A 20145-nucleotide genomic window follows, 5' to 3' on the forward strand; every position below is an offset into this window, starting at 1 on the left:
ATGTAATATATTGCACAGAGAGGCTCAAGAGGATAAGCGGCCAAGTCCAACATACTTACCTGACAAAAAAATTCAATCAGCTTTTAGCACAAGCTGCCTGTCCTTCCTTTCTTTCATGCAGGAGTCTGATTCCAATTAAAGTGTGCAAATTAATTTTTATCACTTCCAAATTAGTTTCTGAATTTGTGTCTGTTTCAGATGAAAGCATCTGCCCCTCACTTTTCTGCAATTCTATCATCCACTTTGGGTATCTGTTCAAAGACTCAGAGATAATTCTCATTTCAAAGTCACTTGTTTGAGAGCGACATTCAATAAAGCAATCATAAAATATAAAAATAAAACAACTCTAATGATACATGTTGAACTCCAGGGCACAGCATGTACAGTTGCTACATGAGAAGAAATTTGTATACAAATTAGCTCTGAGCTACAACAAATCCCTATATAACGTAGGAGAAAAAAACGAACCCCAAATTGTCAAACTCCATCACAATAATTTTTCTATTCAGCCTCTTAGAATTGCCAAGATTTACATTTGCCAGATCACTTCAAAGAATTAAAATAAGCAAACTTTGTCCCATGCATGTGCTGTGTCTTCCTAAGAGAAAACAGATTCCTTTCACTGTTCTCCCAACTGCAGCGGATTTATATAATGTGGTCATCAACTTAAATGGGTGCAGATACAGATTACTAATTTCAGATGGGCAAATTTAGCTTAGAAAGTAGATATCTGACCCTGGCAAGATGACTAAGTTTCATTCAGTTCAGTGTTTTTCCCAAAGGTGGTATTTATCTAAGCAAGGACAAAGGAAAAAAAAAAACAAAAAACAAAAACAAGGGAGGCTCAAATAAAGACACAGAAAACCCCAAAGCATACAACTCCACTTCTGCCTAAAGGAATTCATACCACATCTCCCACTTTCCAGAAGCACTCCCGGGCAGCAGCCTCTAGTCTAGGCTTGAAAATTACATTTTCTCTCACCAGTGTGGGAGCCATGTCAGAGCCATGAAGCCAATTTTTGTTGGACCAGAGAAAGTTCAAATATTGCTGTTAAAGATGATTTGCTCTATGTATTGCTGATAAAGGCATGCAGTCTTCAGTACTGATTCCTTGACTAAGCTCTATTTTTATCCAGTCATCATGTCACATAAGATCCACAAACAAGAAGAGAGTAAAGAATTTTGCTTTCCACCAAAGCTGAAGGTTCAGAGGGAGCTGCTCCCACATTAATTTATGGCCTGATAGCCAGCATATGCTTGTGAATATGGGAACATGGGTTTGAATTCTCCCACTCTCTGGGGACCAAAAACTTAGTCTCCCACTTCCTGGACAAACATTCTACACCAGAAGGTTTTTTGCAAGTTATTTTTGAAAATCACTCCATGGAACACACTGTATATAAATCTGGTAAAATTTCAGTCTTTTCACAGCAACTGAGCTAAGTGTCAAGACACTGTGATTTGTGCAAACTGAACCAGAAACTCCCTTTTGCTTCTTATTGTGGAATAAAACTGATAGCTTAAGACATTGACTGTAAAAATTACAAGGTATTATTAAATTATAAAATTAAGCTCAGCATGCTCTCAGAGGCAAGTTTGCATCCTCTGAGCTGGAATAGCCACTTCCAAGTCTTTTCCAAGACACAGTTTTTCTCCATTCTTCTCTTTAAACCAGAGTTGCTTCTGTTATATACCCAGACACAAGTGAGGTGACACCCTGAGCACATGCCTGCACAGGTTTTTCAGCAGAAGGCTCTACACAAGTCAGGTTGGGTTACTGACAGAAAAGATTTTATGTAAATCATGGATTCTGGAATATGGATTTTTTTCAGAACTGGTAAGAAATTTGTTCTGACAAAATTTTGCCCCAGTCTATTTCACAATAAATGACTGTGATTGCTGTTTTCTAATAAAATGGTATCTATGTTTTTCTATACAAATGTTAAACTATAAACTAGGGGCTTACTTTTTCCCTCCCTTTATGTTTTCTGAAACAACTGAAGTTCCTTTTGGTAACTGGGTGCATTGATGCTGAAATTGATAATTAGCTGTCTTTCAGCTTAAAAGATCATCATGAAGCCAAGCAACTAACCCAGATAATTACTATAACTGACATTTTTCTTTGAATTCTTCACCTTCTTACAGTCAGTGATATAAAATACCTTATCCGTGTCTCCAGATGACAGCTTTTAAAAAAACTAATCCTCCTTTTCTTTCCTGAAAATATCATCTACATCTTTCTGGAAATTCATTCAAAAGATGTTAACTAATTGGATTTGACCTACAGTGAACATCTCACTTTCATTTTTTCCTGCAAGGTAAATCCTAATCTTCTATCCGTAAATCTAGAAGATATATTAGGAAATATCTATTTCCTGCTTCTTACTTCCCACTCTTACTGGTGGCTTAAAGTATGTAAAATTTCAAAGGTATTTTTATAAATATTGCTCAGACTGTTTCACTCCTGAAAATTAGTGTACAGGGGGAATCAGTCATACAACAAGCTATCGTGTTGTTCATGGAAGGGAACAGAACCTAGGCATCAGTAGTTAGAAGAAATATTTAGAAACAGTAGAAGTAGGTCATTCAGGCATATATTCACTCATGATCTATCCTTACTGATGCATGCTCATGGAAAGTCAAAGAAGTTGTTAATAAAGACATGTTTACAACATACAAACTTCTGGTTATAGCACAGCACTACTATATTATTAGCACATTCACGTTAACTAATCCAAGGTGTAGTTACAGCAATAGTAGTGATGACATCGTTCTTCCTCAACATCTATCTGACTGCAGCTGTCAAAGATAACACAAAATTCCTTAACAAATATGTTGGCAGCAAAAAGAGAAGGAGAACCTCTGTGGCCTACTGGATGGAGTGGGAGACAGTGATCAGGAAGGGGGAGAACGCTGAGGTACTTAATACCTTCCTTGTCTCATTCTTTAGTAGCAGAACCAGTTTGTTTGCTTGGTACCCAGCCCCCTGAGCTCGAAGATGGCAATGGGGAGCAGTTTGAAGCTGCCATAATCCAAAAGGAAATGGTCAGTGACCTGCTGAACCACTTAGAGACACACAAGTCCATGGGGACAGATGGGATCCACCCACGGATATTGAGGGAGCTGGGAGAAATGTTCATAAAGTCACTTTCCATCATTTACTGGCGGTCCTGGCTAACCAGGAAGGTCCCAGTGGGGACTGGCAAATGGGACACACTGCACTTTGGCCCCAGCAACCTCATGCAATGCTGTAGGACTGGGGAGGAGTGACTGGAAAGCTGTCTGGAAAGACCTGAGTATGTTGGTTGACAGCCAACTGAATATGAGCCAGTAGTGTTCCCAGGTGGCCAAGAAGGCAAATGGCATCCTGGCCTGCATCAGATATAGTGTGGCCATCAGGACAAATGATCTGATTGCCCCTTACTCAGCATTGGTGAGGCAACAAACAGCTCAAGTACTGTTCCGTTCTGGATACCCCACTGCAAGAAAGATTTTAAGATAGTGGAGCAGATCCAGAGAAGGTTAATGAAGCTGGTGAAAGGTCTGGAAAACAAACCTTATGAGGAGTAGCTAAGAGACCTGGGTCTATTTAATCTGAAGAGGAGGCTGAGGGGAGACCTCATCACTTTACAACTACCTGAAAGAAGGTTGTAGTAAGGTGAGTGTTGGTCTCTTCTTCCTAGTAACCAATCAGTAGGACAAGAAGAAATGATCTTAAGTTGCACTAGGGGAGGTTTAGATTAGGTAAGAAATTTCTTCACTGAAAGGGTTATTAAACACCAGAATAAGCTGCCCAGGGAGGTGGTTGAATCACCATCCCTAGAGGTGTTTGAAAGACACATAGATGTGGTTCTTAAGAATATGGTTTAGCATTGTACTCAGCAGAGTTAGGTTGATGGTTGGACTCAGTGATCTTAAAGGTCTTTTTCAACCAGAGCAATTCTGTGACTCTGTAACATGAGTTTTCAGTATGTTTTAAACATGAGCAGAAAGAAATCTGATCAATATATTTGGAAACTAGCACAGGAGATTTAGCTATGTAACCTTCCTGTGTGTTGCTACCTGTGCCTGCAAGATTACATTTGCCTGGCTGTGACTATTTGCAACATAGTCTCCTCTTACTCTGACTAGAAGGCCTTTGCTCTGCTTAAAGACAAATGGAATAAAATTAAAACACCATTAACAAGAATTGATGCAAAATTAACAAAATAAGTTGTAACAAATAAAATACTTTTCTACCAGACATTTGGTTGAAGAGATACTTTCATTTAGATGTCTCCAACTGACAGGTCTACAACTGCCTCCAGTGTTTGAACCAGAGATCAAAATTGTTAGTGATGGATCGTTCTATGTTTATCTAAAGACGCAATATCCTTGTGCTGAAAATAATCCTCAGAATCACAAAACTACTTTAAATGAAATTAATTTAGTGTTGTACAAAACATCCACCATATATGAATAAAAATTACTCTTGTCTTTAGTTATGGTCACGATTCTAGCTTGGGTGAATGGACCTTGGAAATTAGTGGATGTCTTCAAGTACCATTATATAAATTAATATTATTGTTATTACTGTGTCCCCTTAACTCTGCAAAGCACTGATAGTTAGTCCCCTGCAAACTCTAACCCTGACATTTTATCTTTTTCTATTTTTATTCAGTTACATTTCTTCACAAAAGGTTTGCTTGCTAGAGAAAGACCTTTCTCAAAAATATTTCATTCCATGGCATGTGAGACATCCCTTTTTTGAAAAGGCGGGCAGCTGATAGAGCACACTGGAGCACAAAAGGAGTAAGTTAAAATGCCAAAAATATTTCTGGGGGAAGGACAGTCAAAATATAGTGATATACATCCTGTCTCTTAAAGGCCATAACCATCTTGTTCTAGTTTATGATGACATGATGCTATAAGTGATACAGGCAATTCTGAATTTAAGAATTACTCACATACTATTATGTTACCACGCACAGACTGTTTAAACATTTTTTTGGCTAGTACTCAATGAACTGCTTAGCATGTGGTGCTTGTCTTATACCAACTTTCAACCTGCAGGTGAATAATTGATACATTTGGTAGTACCCTTCTGAAGCTGACAGAAGGAAAGCTAAAAATGAATAGGTGTGACAGAAGACCTCTGAGGAAGGTTGTTTTTACAGGATACTTACTGCTGTTTGGATTGTCACCTATAATATGATGTCGCCCACTCCAATACCAAAGCAGCAACGTAGCGTCACGAGAGCCAGACACGATATAGCAGTCACCACCAATATAGGATTCTGATCTGGCAAGGCAAGTCACGACATCCCAGTGGCCAAACACAATCTGAGTTAATTTTCCTAGAGGGAGTGCAAAGTGATAGAAATTCAGCGTTTTTAAGTAGCTGCAGTAGTACAGAAATCAGTAACTAAATAAATAACAGATTTTCAGTTCAAATGTATTTTGTGCCTTGTGTCTCCAATTCAGTTCACTACATATTTCAACTTTCTTTTACTGAGGGCTGTGTATATCAATTCATAGCCTCTTATCTCTGAAAATCAAGTCAGTGCTGCCGTCGCTGAATATTAAGTGGAGTTACAGCTCCATCAGTATTTAAGCAGTGGTGTTAGAATACTATTTGTGAATTTTGTGAATGATATGCATAATACAGCACGTGAACTTTTGTTACATTAAAATTTTTATTCCATGTTAATGTCAAATTAAGGTTTACTGTGATTATCACCTTTTTCTATTATTGCCATCAGTTTTTAGCAAAATACTGAATGATATTAGGCTAAGCCATCAGACTAAGAAACAAATTACTGGTTCCTGGTAGCAGGCTACGCAACCTATGGCATTACAATATGAAGTAAATAGAGACAAAAAAAATACAGCCATGAAAATATGGTAACAAAGACTTTGGTGGATACTTCTGGTATGAGTGGTTCCATGAATATAACCACAGTTTTGAAAATTACCATTTACAAAAATGTATGTCTTTGCATCTCCTTTTATCTTAAAAAAACCAAAAACAAAAACAAAAAAAACAAAAAAAAAAAAACCAACAAAAAAATCAAACCAAACAAAACATAATCATTATGATTATGATCAAAAAGTAATGAAAGATTTTATAAACTCCTTTCTATCATTTACTGAAGGGAAAGCAAAGGCATTACACATCACAGAATCACAGAATCCTAGGGGTTGGAAGGGACCTCGAAAGATCATCTAGTGCCCACTTTGTGACCTAAGAAGGAAGACGTGGTTGTGTTTTAGGGTCACCTGTTTCTGTAGAATAAACTCGAAAGCTCTTGTCCCAGAAGCCACAGATAAGAATGTAGCGATTATCTGCTGTGACCACGAAGCAATGTGCATTGATCTGGATGCTCTGATCCACAAGGTCTGTGATCTGCCGCTTGTTCACACCCGAGTTATTGGCTGTAACGAAATGCAAAACACATTTTACAAGTAAGCCATTCCAACACCTTCCTGTCATCCACTTACAGGAGAAAATGAATACATTTACCTTTCAATGAACTGTGGATTTGTTGTTGAGTAAGCATTTTGAATATGAACATTTAGAGCTGTCTATATGGGTGTCAGAAATACAAAATTATTGTGAGATTTCTGGTTTCCATTTGAATAAGACAAAAGATTTTACAGGAGATGACAATTTCTTAGAAACTGCCTGATGCACTGCATAATATGTGGTAATACTGCACTGCTGAAGTAGTCTCCAAACCCAAACTGTATAAAGGAAAGTGATATAAGTCCATTTAAAATACCAAGCCAATGCTAATAATACTGCAGAAAGTCAAATCTTGCTGGTTGGTACCTCTCCTACAGAAAATTTCCCAGCTTGTAGTGTATAACCTTGACACATGCTTAAGCAAATCAAAGATGCAAGGATTCAATCAATGAAGCTATTCAAATCTCATGTGCCTAGTCAATAGTCTTACCACCTACTCCTCAAGCAGAGAGCCAGGTCACTGCCAGTGTTGTTAAAATAAGAAATGTCACCTGGGAATTCCTCCAGACAGAGGAAAAAGGAAGAGTTCCTGCAGAATCCCACCATCCCACACCCTTAGAAAGGAGTGGGAGTAGCCAGCTAATGAGCACTTTATTTACTGCAACACAACAGAGAAGCCTTGGCAATACAATGAAGGTCTGTTCCCTCTCACCTAACATTAACTTTCTTCAGTAAATAATCTCTTCATTATCTACATTCTCCCTATAGTGACTGGAGAGAGAGACATCACTTCATATGGCAAGTCACCTCCTGATGTCCAACTGCTAGACAACTCCAGAGGAAAGTTTCCCTTTCTACAGTAGATATAGAGGGGAATCTTGACAACTAACTTCAGCTAATTGAAGTTAGGTGAGATAAAACTCACCCTGAGAGTTATGTTTCTCCTGATGTAGAAAAATTTGTTAAAATGTATACATATTTATGTACATTCCAAGAACACATTTAAATTACCCAACCCTCTATGTCCATCCACTGAAAAATAATGAATAACAAATTACTCAAATTTCCATAACAGGTAGGTAGAATACTTGTGCCCAAGCTTTTGAGAGGAAAGTCTGGAGAGAAAATCATTGTCATTATATCACCAAATGAAGCATACAGAATGAGAAAGGTAACCCTCCTGAGGTACTAATATATAAATCTTCCAACTGCAAATATTGTCACAAAGCAAAAAAAGGAACTTTTTGTCTGGGGATGTTTAAAAATGTATTTTTTTTTCTCACTAATGGTGCAAAATTTTCTCTTAGAACCTTTTGTATTCAAAATTTCTGTCTCAAAATTATGTCTATTACAACAAACAAACAAATTACAAAAAAACCTCCAAACAAAATAACCAACCACAAGTCAAATAGTTGCAATTAAAGAAAAGTAATTACCATTTGGAATTAAGAGTCATGCAATCTCTCTAACTGTTTTAGATGATGCTATTTGTCAAATCACTTTCTCAAATAATTAGATCTGCATCTGCACTGATGTACACAGTGCTGGCTGTAAGAAATGAAAACAATAAATTCTACCAGACCCTCTCATTCTATTTTACTAATGTGACCTGATAGGAGAACAGAATTATAAATATGGGCTGCCAATGGAACTGACTTAATTGGCTGTTTCTTAAATACCAATTGCTGGTGATGTTAATAAAAAATAACACTCATGTTATTCATTCAGCATCAACAGCTAATGCTTTTAGTTCTCCAGGACCAACAAGAATAAATATTTTCCTATCTCTGTGTTAAATGAAGCATAATATACAAATACAGATTAATCAATAATTCTTGAAAATGCTGTTTTCAAATGTATTGCTACATTTTCATTTTGACATACCAATCAATGGATCCATTTCGATTGGAAGATGATGGGCTTGATCCAAAGAATATCCTGGGGCTCCACGAAGACCTGCCCATGAAAGGAAGAATAAAGCATATTGGTTTGAATTTATCAGATTTTTTTAGGTTTCCAATGGCATTGTTGGCATATATATATATATATATATATATATAAAAATTAACTTCTTACTATTATTTGTTCTGCTAATCTTTTAAGATTTCTTCCTCTGTGCTACACAAATATGCATTTGCTAATTACTCAGCTACATAATAGTAATTATGAATATATGAACTCTAATTCATCATGATTTCTGCAGACATGAACATTCATTAAATAACTAACTTAAAATAATGTAACGGGGAAATATTTGTATATTTGAGCACTGGATGAGACCTTATAATAGCACAGAAAAAAAATTTTGGATTAAACATTGTTACAAGTTTCTTACATGTAAAAACGTGTAAGTGATGGAAATTTGCACCATTTTATGCATTTATCTAGAATTTTTAGCTGGGAATTTCTGGGCTACAGTAAACTCACCACAATTATTCCTATTAATTCTATCCTGAGCAGTATTGAAGCTGTTCAAATGTGCATTAGGGGTTGCATATTTCATATTACCTGCTCTCCTACATGGACAGCATTGCTCTGGCTCTTCTGAGCATCTTCCCTAGCATATAAATCATAACAGTCACTACTGAAATCACATTTTTTTCAGGAGCTGCCATGCTGCATAAGAATATTCTCCTTAAGTACAGGTACAGAGTTCTGGAGAAAAAAAATAAATTTTCTACTACTGCAGTAGACAACTAGAGAAAGTGAAAGAAAACAGAAACTACAGCTGAATGTGAGTGATATTAACTTCACTTGCTCTGATAGTTCCTCTGATGTGTGCCTATAAGGGAATTCCCATTCATTATTCTAATCATTCATTGTTTGGAAAACCAGTCATTAGCCTTCTCTTTGCATAAGAGAAGTTCACTTCAATTATTTATTGAAGATATTTTTACATTTAAGTCAGTGAAACCTCTAGATGATCTAGAATCCAGTTTTCTCTACTGGAGATAGATATCTAACCTAAATATCACAAATCTCTCTCCAGGAGGCCCCACTTCTGTCCAGGGGTCTCTCTTGTGCATGGAGGATTTTTCTTTCATTGCCTAGTCCCTATGAAGTTCCTGAACCAGCTGCTGAGTCACCCTCTCAAACACTAGGTACCTTCTTATTTTTCCCAGGTGACAAGAAACCTTAAAACTCTCCAGATACTGCAGCATAAGGGCTGAAAAAAAATTTAGAAGATTAAACCTTTCAACACCTAGGACTATCCCAGAACCTATGTGCCCAGATGAGACACAGTAGTTCTGGTGGCAATATGGAGAGGTGAGGAGAAGAGCTGGAAAGGAAATTTGAGATGACCTTGTTGGATGGACTTTTGGGAGGGAATGAGGAAATATTCTGTGGAATAATTCAGTGTCTAGCTGCTTAGATCTGCTTAGGTCCCCACATTATCTAATGGTGACCCAAGGGAAAGCTTATGACAAACTCTTGGACAGACCTAAAATCTCTCTCAAGCAGCTGACAATGATGAACACTCTCTAGCATGCCAGTACATATTCTTGAAATGTGGGACATATTAATATTGGCTGTGTCAAAAAGAGCAGCTCTCTCCTGAGAAGCATTATATCAAAGGCTGATCCTGATGTAACCACAAATCGATTGGCTACCATGGTGATGTGCTGCTGCTAGGAAGAGTGTTTCTAGGAATGACATAGGAGAAAACACAAGCTTTGATTATTTGACACGAAACAGAAAAAAAAAAAACCAAAAAACCCCAGTAAATTTTTGTGCACAGGCAGGTGAGTGAGATTAACCCACGTCTAGCTCAATCACACTCGACATTAATGGAACGTTCTTCAGGTCTTCACATTTGAATGAAAGGTGCCCAGGAGAACCTACCTACTGTGTTGTGCCACCTATTGACTGCAAACAGCCTGCTGCAGGTGACAGTCACCACGGCAGGAATGGTCAAGTGGGGCAGCGTGTTGGCTGCCACGTGTGTGACCGGGGAATTTGATGGGAACTTCAGCACCATGATGACATCCTGCTGCATCTGATCTTTAAACATGAGGGGGCTCTGTGGAAGGAAACACTGTTGAGTAGAAAGGAGAAGAGAGCAGAAGAAAACAGAAGGGATAACACAATTAGTGAGGAAGTCTGAGGGAAAACACATTAAAAAAAGAGCAGGCAAGCATGAGCACATACAGGGGAAACAACACTACCTGAGAGTCTACACTACTGATGGAGGAGTGCAAGATCAGAAGCTATTATTGGATCATTACACGAGGGAAAGTAGAGAGTAGGTATGGCAGGGGTTATTGTTACAGAGCACAGAATGACCATTAGCATTAATTAATATACAGTAAAACCTAAAATAATATAGCAGCCAATATTAATACAGTAGAGATACAAATGAACGAGTTAATAAATTAATAAACTGTAAATAGAAATCCTACAAACTACAATGGTTGAAAAAAAAAGTTTTAAGATGTTCAAGGCCAGGTCGTATGGAGCTTCAAGAAACCTGGTCTAATGGAGGGTGTCCCTGCCCATGCAGGGGAATTGGAACAAGATGATGTTTAAGGTCCCTTCCAATCCAAACAATTCTGATTCTATAAATAATAATGTTACTAAGTGTTGTTCTTATTGTTATGTTTTTTCAACCATTGTTATAACAAGCATATTTTTTAGAAGCTTAAAGTTTCTTCTTATGACTTGAAATTCTTAAAAATATAGTAACCATATCTTAAGAATAGAACTATATAATGTGATTACAACTATATAATGTGATTTCCTTCTAGATAGAGAAAATGATTGAAAAAACTACGTACTACTTTCGATTTACAAAACCTAAAAACTATACCTAGCTATAAGCATTCAATCAAAGGCACTGAGGAGCACAGAGACCTTTCTTGTTCAATCTGGCTATTTCATATAATTCTTTGCAAAAGGCACAGGGAAGAATGCATTGGGAATGAATTTTTGAATTCAAGTTGAAATTTGAAATATACATCGTATTCTCCCAGGGGAAGACAGGGGAGAATTCCAGTACTATTTGTACTCCAATACTTCATTTTTGTCAAGCAGGCATTGTTCAAAAATCAGCCCCTAACAACCCATCCTTTAAAACAAAACAACAGGCTCCCTATAAGAAAAGCCTGCAGACATTCCCACCTCTTGCAGTAATAAGAACGTAAATATGCATTTATCAACTGTATGTAATGAAGAGAGGGCCTTTCCATGCAATATCAAAGTGGAAATCCCAGACCATAGGAAGCTAAAACTACTCCAACCTCCACCTTGCTCTGCTAGAGCACCGCAAGCCATTTCTTCATGGAAGAAAGTCTGGCTGCATGGGCATCAGAGGGCATGAAGAGTGTTGCTTAATGGGTACTTTATGACCTACAAAGGATCGTTGGGTTCAAAGGGAAAGCATTCCCTGCCAGCAGTTATGTCTCACCAGGTGCATGGCAGAGCTCCGAGGTGGATGGGGCTCGATGAGCAACTGGGATGGCGTCTGTCCAAAGTTCTGTATCTGCGCCTCCATGGCCTGCAGGCAAGGCAGAGGGACTGTCATGAGCAATATGCATCAAGGAGAGAGGTCAACACACTGTGTGACAATGCAGGCATATCCCAAGTCAGCCATGAAAAAAGTCCAGAAAATTCACCCGGTGCTCTCCTCCCAGGCTGCAGACTCATCCAAGTGTTAGTATTTTGTAGACAAGCTTTGCTTCTCCTTTCAAGCATGCTTCAGTTAACCAACTAACTCATTTCCAGTAGCTGGCATTATATTTGAAAATGTTAACCTGTGAGGACATGCAGTTCAGGTCTTGAGAGAGAATTTTTTTTTTTTTTCACTGAAAAGAACATATATACCTTAATAAAGTCCTTTGTAAGGAGGAAAGTGTGAGGATCTCTAATAAAATAAGCCTCTGGAATCTTAAACGGGGGAAAGAAAAGCAAATTGAGAAACAAAAAATTACTATTGCAATAAAAACCTCAGAAGGTTAAACAAAAAATGGCAGAAACGAATCTTGCCCAGCACATTCAGACTACTGTAAAAAGCTCTTCGAGTTGTATACATTCACTGACTATTTATCTTATTCCTAATTTTATTCTATTGTTTATAGGCTTTCACACTTCACAGTTTTGAAATGAAACTTCAGCAAGTTCAATGCATTCTTCAAGAGTTAAATCTACGTTCAGAATAAATCTGGAGTAATTTGATAAGCAGTAGAACAGAGTCCACGTACTTCCACTACTTAAACAGTTCATTAAAACAAATTAATATTTAAAATATGTTCTTTAAAACTTTGGCAAAAGATTGCTCCTTTTAAAAGCAATATGTTAAAGAACAATATTTTTCAAATACACAGGTGCTACTTTATTTAACGCTGTAAACCTGAGAAAGCTCACAGAAAACTGTCAGATTTTGAAATGTGCATTATGTACCTATATATATACTGTACTCTATGCTACCAACCCTTAATATTTTTCTTCCAAGCTCTATGAATTTTTCATATGCTACCACACAAGAAAGAGCAAAAACCACCAAAAACATTACTTTGTAAATTACATTCTTTTTTTCAGACCTAAAATGGTAAGAAGCACAATAAATACTTCATGATACAGAATAATCCTTTCAGTCTACATATTTTGTAATTCCTACAAGCCAATTTATGTTTTCCTCAACCTCACAGCATAGATGCAAGAAAAAGATTTCTTAACAGGTCACTAGTGTTTACCACTCTTGATGCCCCTGATTGACAGGTACATAATGGAATACTACAAACCAAAACTTTACTGAAAAAGAAACTTATGTGATGCCCAGTCACATGGCAGAAGGACTTTCAATGGACTGTATCCCTAGCACATTTGATGCTGTAATTTTCCCAGTACAGGTTATTTTTTGCCTGCTGTCTCATTCAGAGTTGGCTTCGCAGTCCCTCAGACACAGTGTTTCTTGGGAACTGGTGAGCATTGTAGGTTTATTACACGTCATTTAATGATGAATTCTTTAAAAACACAGAGTAATTTTATACAAAACCAGTGCATTTGTGTAGGCATATGCATGTACATGTGCACAAGTCCATACAGCCCCTACCTATACCTTCCATCTCTTTACACGCTGTGCAGATACCTTCATGCACGCAGACAATTTAGACAGGAATTTAAAATTCACTTCAAGGCAAATCAATTGTTGTATTTTCTATTAAATTCAGTACTCTGTAACTGATTTGGCTAGCAGGAAGAAGGAAAGGAAATTATACTTGTTTATGAATTTCATTTCAGGCAATGACTAATACCAGCAATATCAGGCACTGTGTGATACATGTTTCTGCACAGGTCTTTCAATAGTATTTTGAGAAATGTAATTTCCATATTTCTTCTTTCAAATAATTATCAAGGTTAATTTCATTTTAATTTTTGAAATAATTCTGCACTGAAATAAGGGTGTGAATGGTACTTGGCAGCAATACTGAAGAAAAAACAGATCATCCTCTCTCAGCCTTTATTGTGATCCCTTAAGTGATACTTCTGTTCTCTCATACTCCCACTGAAATAAATTATTAATTTTTTTTTCCAGAGCTGCCCTGTACTAATTTACACATTTACTTTCATGTTGTCTGCTCTTAACATATTCTGATTGTTTGTATGTAAATTCTACACACATAAAATCTGCTGGCTTTGCCTCCCAGTTCAGGTATAACAATAACAGGGGAAAAGACAGAGAAGCAGAGTAAGTTAAAAAAACAGCAAGATTTTTTCAGATGATAAGGAATAGACACTTATAACAGTCAAAAGCAACTGTTACTTTACAGCTGAAGATGTCCTGGTACATACTTTACACAACTGTAATTTAAAAACATTTAAGTTAATGCCAAGTCCCTCTGTAACAAGAACAAATGCAGAATCAAGACCTTGATATCCAGGTAACATTGAATATTTTTACTGGCTTGCGCTCACAAAGACAACCCCTTCTCCCCCACTCCATGATTAGTAATGTTCTCCTTTTCTTTCCAAAATACCATTTGCAAAACTGACAATTCTTGGAAGTGTTAGAAAATCTGAACAATGTTTCTTTAAAAAGACCCATAACACTCAACTACTGCACTGAGACTATAGCTATGCACAGCCACAACTGGTATTCCTCTCTAGAGCTCACAACACTTAAAAAGGACAGAAAAACCTTGTCAAAACTTACACAGAAGATAAACATAAGCATATAGAGATAAAAAGACTGGCCCAAGGGTATTCCCAGTGCTGCCTCCTATCAGATCACTTGACACAAAATGAAAAGCAGGTACAGAGCAGATCTGTGAATAATAATGTAATACATTGATTTGTTTACAAAGGACTCTGGCTGTATCTGAAATTAATCTGAAAAGTGGTAAGTGGACACCACAGATTTTCTTGAACTGTAAATCATCAAGATTCAGATTAATTTAATGGTTTAAACATTTCAAACTAATCAATTCCTTTTCTCCCATCAGATTTTGAGCACTGTGTGCGAAGTGCTACACCAGTCCCTGAACACGCATTCTATTCAATTTCATATAAATTTTAATAAAATACAGTTTATTCTCATTTCACCTTCAAAAGTCCTTCATGTAGAAACAAGATAAGCTTGGAATTCAGTGTCTGCCAGATTTAGTGCTTTTGCAACAGCAAAATGGCAATTATATTAGTTTTCATATTCTTAATAAGGTATTGCAGAAAAGCTATTTAGTGAGATGATTTGAGATTCCCCACTGTTTTTAATACACATAAAACAAGATTTGTGCTCCAGACACCTCAGGGAGTATCTGTTAAGATAGGATCATGTATTGTAGAAAGATAAAATGGGTCTTTCATGATAATCATAGGTCAAAGCAAGGAAAAAGAAAAACTGCAAACTTGCTAGCAATTTGAAGTTTAGAATGAGTTCATCTCAGACATCCTAATTCATTCAATCAAGAAAAACACAACTTTATATCACTTAGTATTGACCATTTAACAATAACACAGATTTTGTTCAGAGCAAATAAATTATTAGGTTTCAATTTCTATGGTTGAAGACAGACTGTAAATTCCCAAGGATAATACTGGGATGCTCCTCTGCAACCTGGAAGATCAGTTCTTAGTGCCAGCTTCTTGTGGAATTAAGAGTTCGATACATCTGCTTTACTCATTATGCTGGCTGCCAAAGTATTGAGTTTTATTTCTTAATTCTGCCACTAAATAATTCAAGCAATCACTTTCTTGAGGTGTAAGAAATATCTTTAGTGTTGAAAGGTAATGATTCCGACAGCAAGAAGAGTAACTCAACAGGACCAGAGTTGGAGAGCAAAAGAGTCAGCTGGACTCTTTTATGCTGGAATAGGATATATATGTTTTCAGCTGAAAGGAACCTGCCACTACAGGGCTGACCAAAAGTTAAAGCATGCTATTAAGGGCATTGTCCAAATGTCTCTTAAACACTGACAAGCTAGGGGCAATGACCAGTCCTCTAGGAATCTTGTTCCCAATGTTTGATGACCCTCTCAGTAAAGAAATGCTCCTTATGTCCAGTCTGAAACTCGCCTGGAGCAGCTTTGAACCATTCCCACGTGTCCTGTCACTGGATAGAATCATAGAATCTTTCAGGTTGGAAAAGACCCTTGGGATCACTATGTTACAAAGTTCTGCCCTAAACCGTATCCCCCAACACCACATTGTAGTGGAACAGAGCAACCAGGTGCCTCTGATCATCAAGAAGTGGGTGTGAGCTGCTATCAACCCCACCTGTGCCCAGTCAGGGCAGGGCCCCTATGGAGCATGTGCAAGACCATGGGCCAATAAATAGTGAGGCTCACACCCACCGAGGCAGCTCATTCTAGAGCTAGCTGAGAGGGTGGCCGGTTGCTTCCATAGCAGCAGACCATCTTTGCTAGTTCCACACTGTGGGCAATAGACTCAGATCACATCCTACGAGTCTATGTCACCATATCAACGCGTCGATCCCGGACAAGAGACTCCTTTCCGGCTACACCACATCCAAATGACCCCTGAACACATCCAGGGATGGTGACTCAAACACCTCCTTGGGCAGCCTATTCCAGTGTCTGACCATTCTTTCTGTGAAATTTTTTTTCCTAATGTCCAGTCTAAACCTACCCTGTTGCAGCTAGAATCCATTCCTTCTTGTTTTATCACTAATTATCTATGAGAAGAGACAGATTGGCAGATTTATTCTGGGACAGTCCTGAATGAAAATGCTAGAACTGACTCATCCGAAACATCACAAAAATGGAAGTTTTCTTATCTTTGGCATACCTTTGCAAACAGGGTAGGCCATAAAGCAGTTAATTTAAAAAAGTTTTTTAAAATGCAGGAAAAATCACCAAGGAAGATATTAATGGTACATCTCATTTGCAAAGTCCCCTTTGCTGAGAGAGATTCCTGATGACTACAGAACATAAGAAATATAAAAGTGTGAGCATTTTTGCTTTGGCTCATGGAGGGAAGAAAGAATTGCTAAAGCCTGACTATATGGGAGATAGTAAGACACTGGTTTTATTCTTATGTGTAGCAGCCTCACTTTATTAATTTTCTCTGATTACTACCAGTCATATGTTTAACTTCCTAAAATCTGCAGAGTTTCTCTATTATTATCACTATTTTATTTTCACCCCACATATTCAGTCTTTTTATTAGTATAAATAATTCAGGTATGTTTTACTACACCTATGTCCCACACTCAAGTTTTTCTACAATCCATCTTCCCCTGTGCACGAGGACTGAGTCTAACGAAGAGCAAAAATCCGTAGGCATTTGAGAAATACACAGTACAGCAAGTCATGCAACTCTGCCTTTTCTGAAAGTTTGGGGTTTTTTTGCATCCAAGTGAACACAGGAATCCTTTATGTGCCCTCCTGCCCAAGCAGCCAGCACGCTCAACAGCCCTCAAGCATTATCTTCTTCAGAGCAAACATGATTGACAGCCCTCTGGTGGGAAGCATAAGCAGCTTGAAAATGTTATTGTTCTGTATGAATGGTGTGAGACACTGTTTTTTTATTTGCATCGACAGCTGTTAAACAGCATCAGTATCTTCAGGACTTTTGATAAGTTAGGTTAAGAGAACTGATTTCCATTTTATTATTGTATGTTTGGAGGAAAGTGCTGTACTTTAACCACAAGCAATGACTCAACTGGTCTGGAGGCTTTGATACAGTTGGTTATTTAATCAGGATACTCAAGGGACTGAAAGATGAGGACGGAAGTGGATTTCCTCTGCAGGTCACTACTTTATTAATTTAACAATAGAGAAGGGGCAACCTTAAGCTCCTTCCCCCATGGGAGGTATCCCATTGGATCCACTGCACAATTACATGGCTCCCCAGCAGAAGACCAATAGCTCAGAAATGACCTTCAGCCTCCTCCCAGAGTCACTTCACCCCTGAACTTCTTCCTCATTCCCCTGTGAAAGGAAATAGTACTAGAAAAGTACTGAGAGTGCAAAAGGCAAGATCTGCCATCCTCTTTAAAGCCATGAGCTACATCAGTGACCTTACAGGTCTCAGGGAGTGCTGCCTCTTAGTTTTCCCATTTGCCTCATTAAGAACTAATTTTGATACCTATTTCTTCTATCCTTCACCTTCATGGTTCTCACATTCTTGCCCCTGGTAGTTCAATATATCTCTTATGACACAGAAAGTGTTTAAACACTACCAGCTTAAGCAGGCATTTTGTTAACACTGTAAATTGGAAATACATTCAATACATTTCACAAATAATAAAATAACAAAATAAAATAAATACTTTCTTTTCCTCTCTAGCAGTTGCCTACTCCTTTGAAAGTAATGGAAAACTTCTGCACAGTGGAACAGGCTGATGACAAGGAGTGAACTGTCCTTCTCCTTTCCAAACCATGCCAAAAGTAAAAAAAAATAATTAAAAAAATGTATAGTTTTCCTCTTTCTTGTATCCTTCCAACCCTGCCTGGAATAAAGAAGCCACTGATATAATACAGTTCTCTCATTAAATTAGACTAAAAATTTCAGCAAACTCTATTATGCTCTAAAGAAAATAGCTGGAACTCCCAATTCCTGTGTTGTTAAAGAGGCTCGTCACGTCATGCTGCTCTGTTTATCATTTGCTTTTTATAGTTGAGCTAATTTTTAAAACTTTGGATTTTGCTTCCAGTCCATGGTTACTTTGCTGCCTTTACTAACCTGCTGTTTGCCTGTGTACAAGGCAGACAGGGAGCATCACTTGGCTTGTAGAGTTAATGCTGTGCAAAACTCTAAACATTGAATGGAGCTGAAAAAAGACATACAACTATTTATACTCTTGTTTACAACTACATTTAATTTTTTTTTTTCTTTCATATATACTAGACTAGACTAGACTAGAATTGGGAAGGATAAGGTAGCATAGGAGAGGACAGAACAGGCTAGGCTATTTCAGTTGGAAGGAAACTACAACTATCCAACTACAACCTAATCCAACCAATTCAGGGCTCATCAAAAATTAAATGAAATTATTAAGGGCATTGTTCAAAAGCCTCTTAAACACCTACGGGCCTGGGGCATCAAACACATCTCTAGGAAGCCTGTTACAGTGTTTGACCAGCCCCTCAGTACAGAAACGCTTCCTAAAGTCTAAATGTCCCCTGGTGCAGCTTTGAACCATCCCCACACATCTTATCACTGCATTCAGGTAGAAGAGCTCAGCCCCTTACTCTCCCCTTCCTCAGGAAGCTGAAGAGAGCAATGAGGCTACCTGGCATTAAAGAACATTTTATTATTCAGATTTCATGTCATTATTTTCTTCACTTGAACTTTGTATTTCTTGTGTTCATGTTTGTAATAATTCCTGTCCCACACATACTGGTAACATTTACTGAAAATCTTATGTATTCATTGATGTCATGCCAAATTAAATCACTGCTCTGTCATCATTCTCCCAAAGCTGCATTAAGTTTATAAAAGAAAATGTTGCTTTCTCTGCTCATTAAGTTAGTGAGAACCACACACCAGAAAATATTTTACCACTAAATAACTTTTGTGAGATGTAATAGTATGATAACATAATCATTAACTTTGTGTCACAAATAGTTAAGGTTTTAAAACTTAGGCAATCAGGATTTTTTTATATTTTTAGGTGACTACTAATTAGCCTGAAATAATTTTCCTATTGTTATGTAAAACAAAGATTCTTCTCAATGCAACAAGGAATTTTATCTTTTCTGAAGGCATTCACTCATTTCTTTTAAAACAAGAATTTCTGTGGTTGTTTGTGGATGATTAATATTTAAGTGACTGACTGAGGTAATTTCTTATCACCTCAACTCTTCCTATAAAAGGAAAGACTTCCATATCTTCTTTTTGTTATTCAGACACTAACACTTATGGTTACATTCCAAAGGCTACATGGAGAAAAGCTCTGTCACTTGCTGGGTGAGAGGCCAGTCTAGATGATCTTTCCCATCTGGTGTTTGGGTCTGTGGAACCAGCTTCTCTTTGATGTCTTGACTCTGCAATTCAAATCACCAAAATGTACACCTGCAACAGCAAATTTCTCTGTTGATTCTCTCATGTTTTGTATTACTCCTTTGTGTGATGGTAATCAAAGCATCTCAGCATGCAGAATTGTAAATGTGTCCTAGCTAATATTTGCAAAACAAACCAGTTCCATTGCCTGGATGAACCTCCTGTTGTAGAAAAGCTGTTACTAAGAGAGTGTCATTACTCTTAGATCTTAAAAAGATTTTGCTCAGAACACCACCCTTTGT

At 37.5% G+C, this 20145-nt stretch overlaps 1 protein-coding gene across 3 annotated transcripts in view; it reads right to left on the bottom strand.

Moving 5' to 3' along the window:
• Positions 1–20145, bottom strand: part of NBEA (neurobeachin) — a 464261-nt gene that overhangs the window by 14787 nt on the left and 429329 nt on the right. For all 3 annotated transcript variants that reach the window (XM_030449922.1, XM_030449935.1, XM_030449928.1), the window contains 5 exons: positions 11850–11939; positions 10289–10481; positions 8330–8401; positions 6259–6414; positions 5166–5336 (listed from right to left, as the gene is read on the bottom strand). In XM_030449922.1, the coding sequence (XP_030305782.1) occupies positions 5166–5336; positions 6259–6414; positions 8330–8401; positions 10289–10481; positions 11850–11939 (682 nt within the window). The remainder of the gene's footprint in view (positions 1–5165; positions 5337–6258; positions 6415–8329; positions 8402–10288; positions 10482–11849; positions 11940–20145) is intronic.

This window comes from Calypte anna, chromosome 1, assembly GCF_003957555.1.
Source record: "Calypte anna isolate BGI_N300 chromosome 1, bCalAnn1_v1.p, whole genome shotgun sequence".
In the NCBI taxonomy this organism is placed as follows: Eukaryota; Metazoa; Chordata; class Aves; order Apodiformes; family Trochilidae; genus Calypte; species Calypte anna.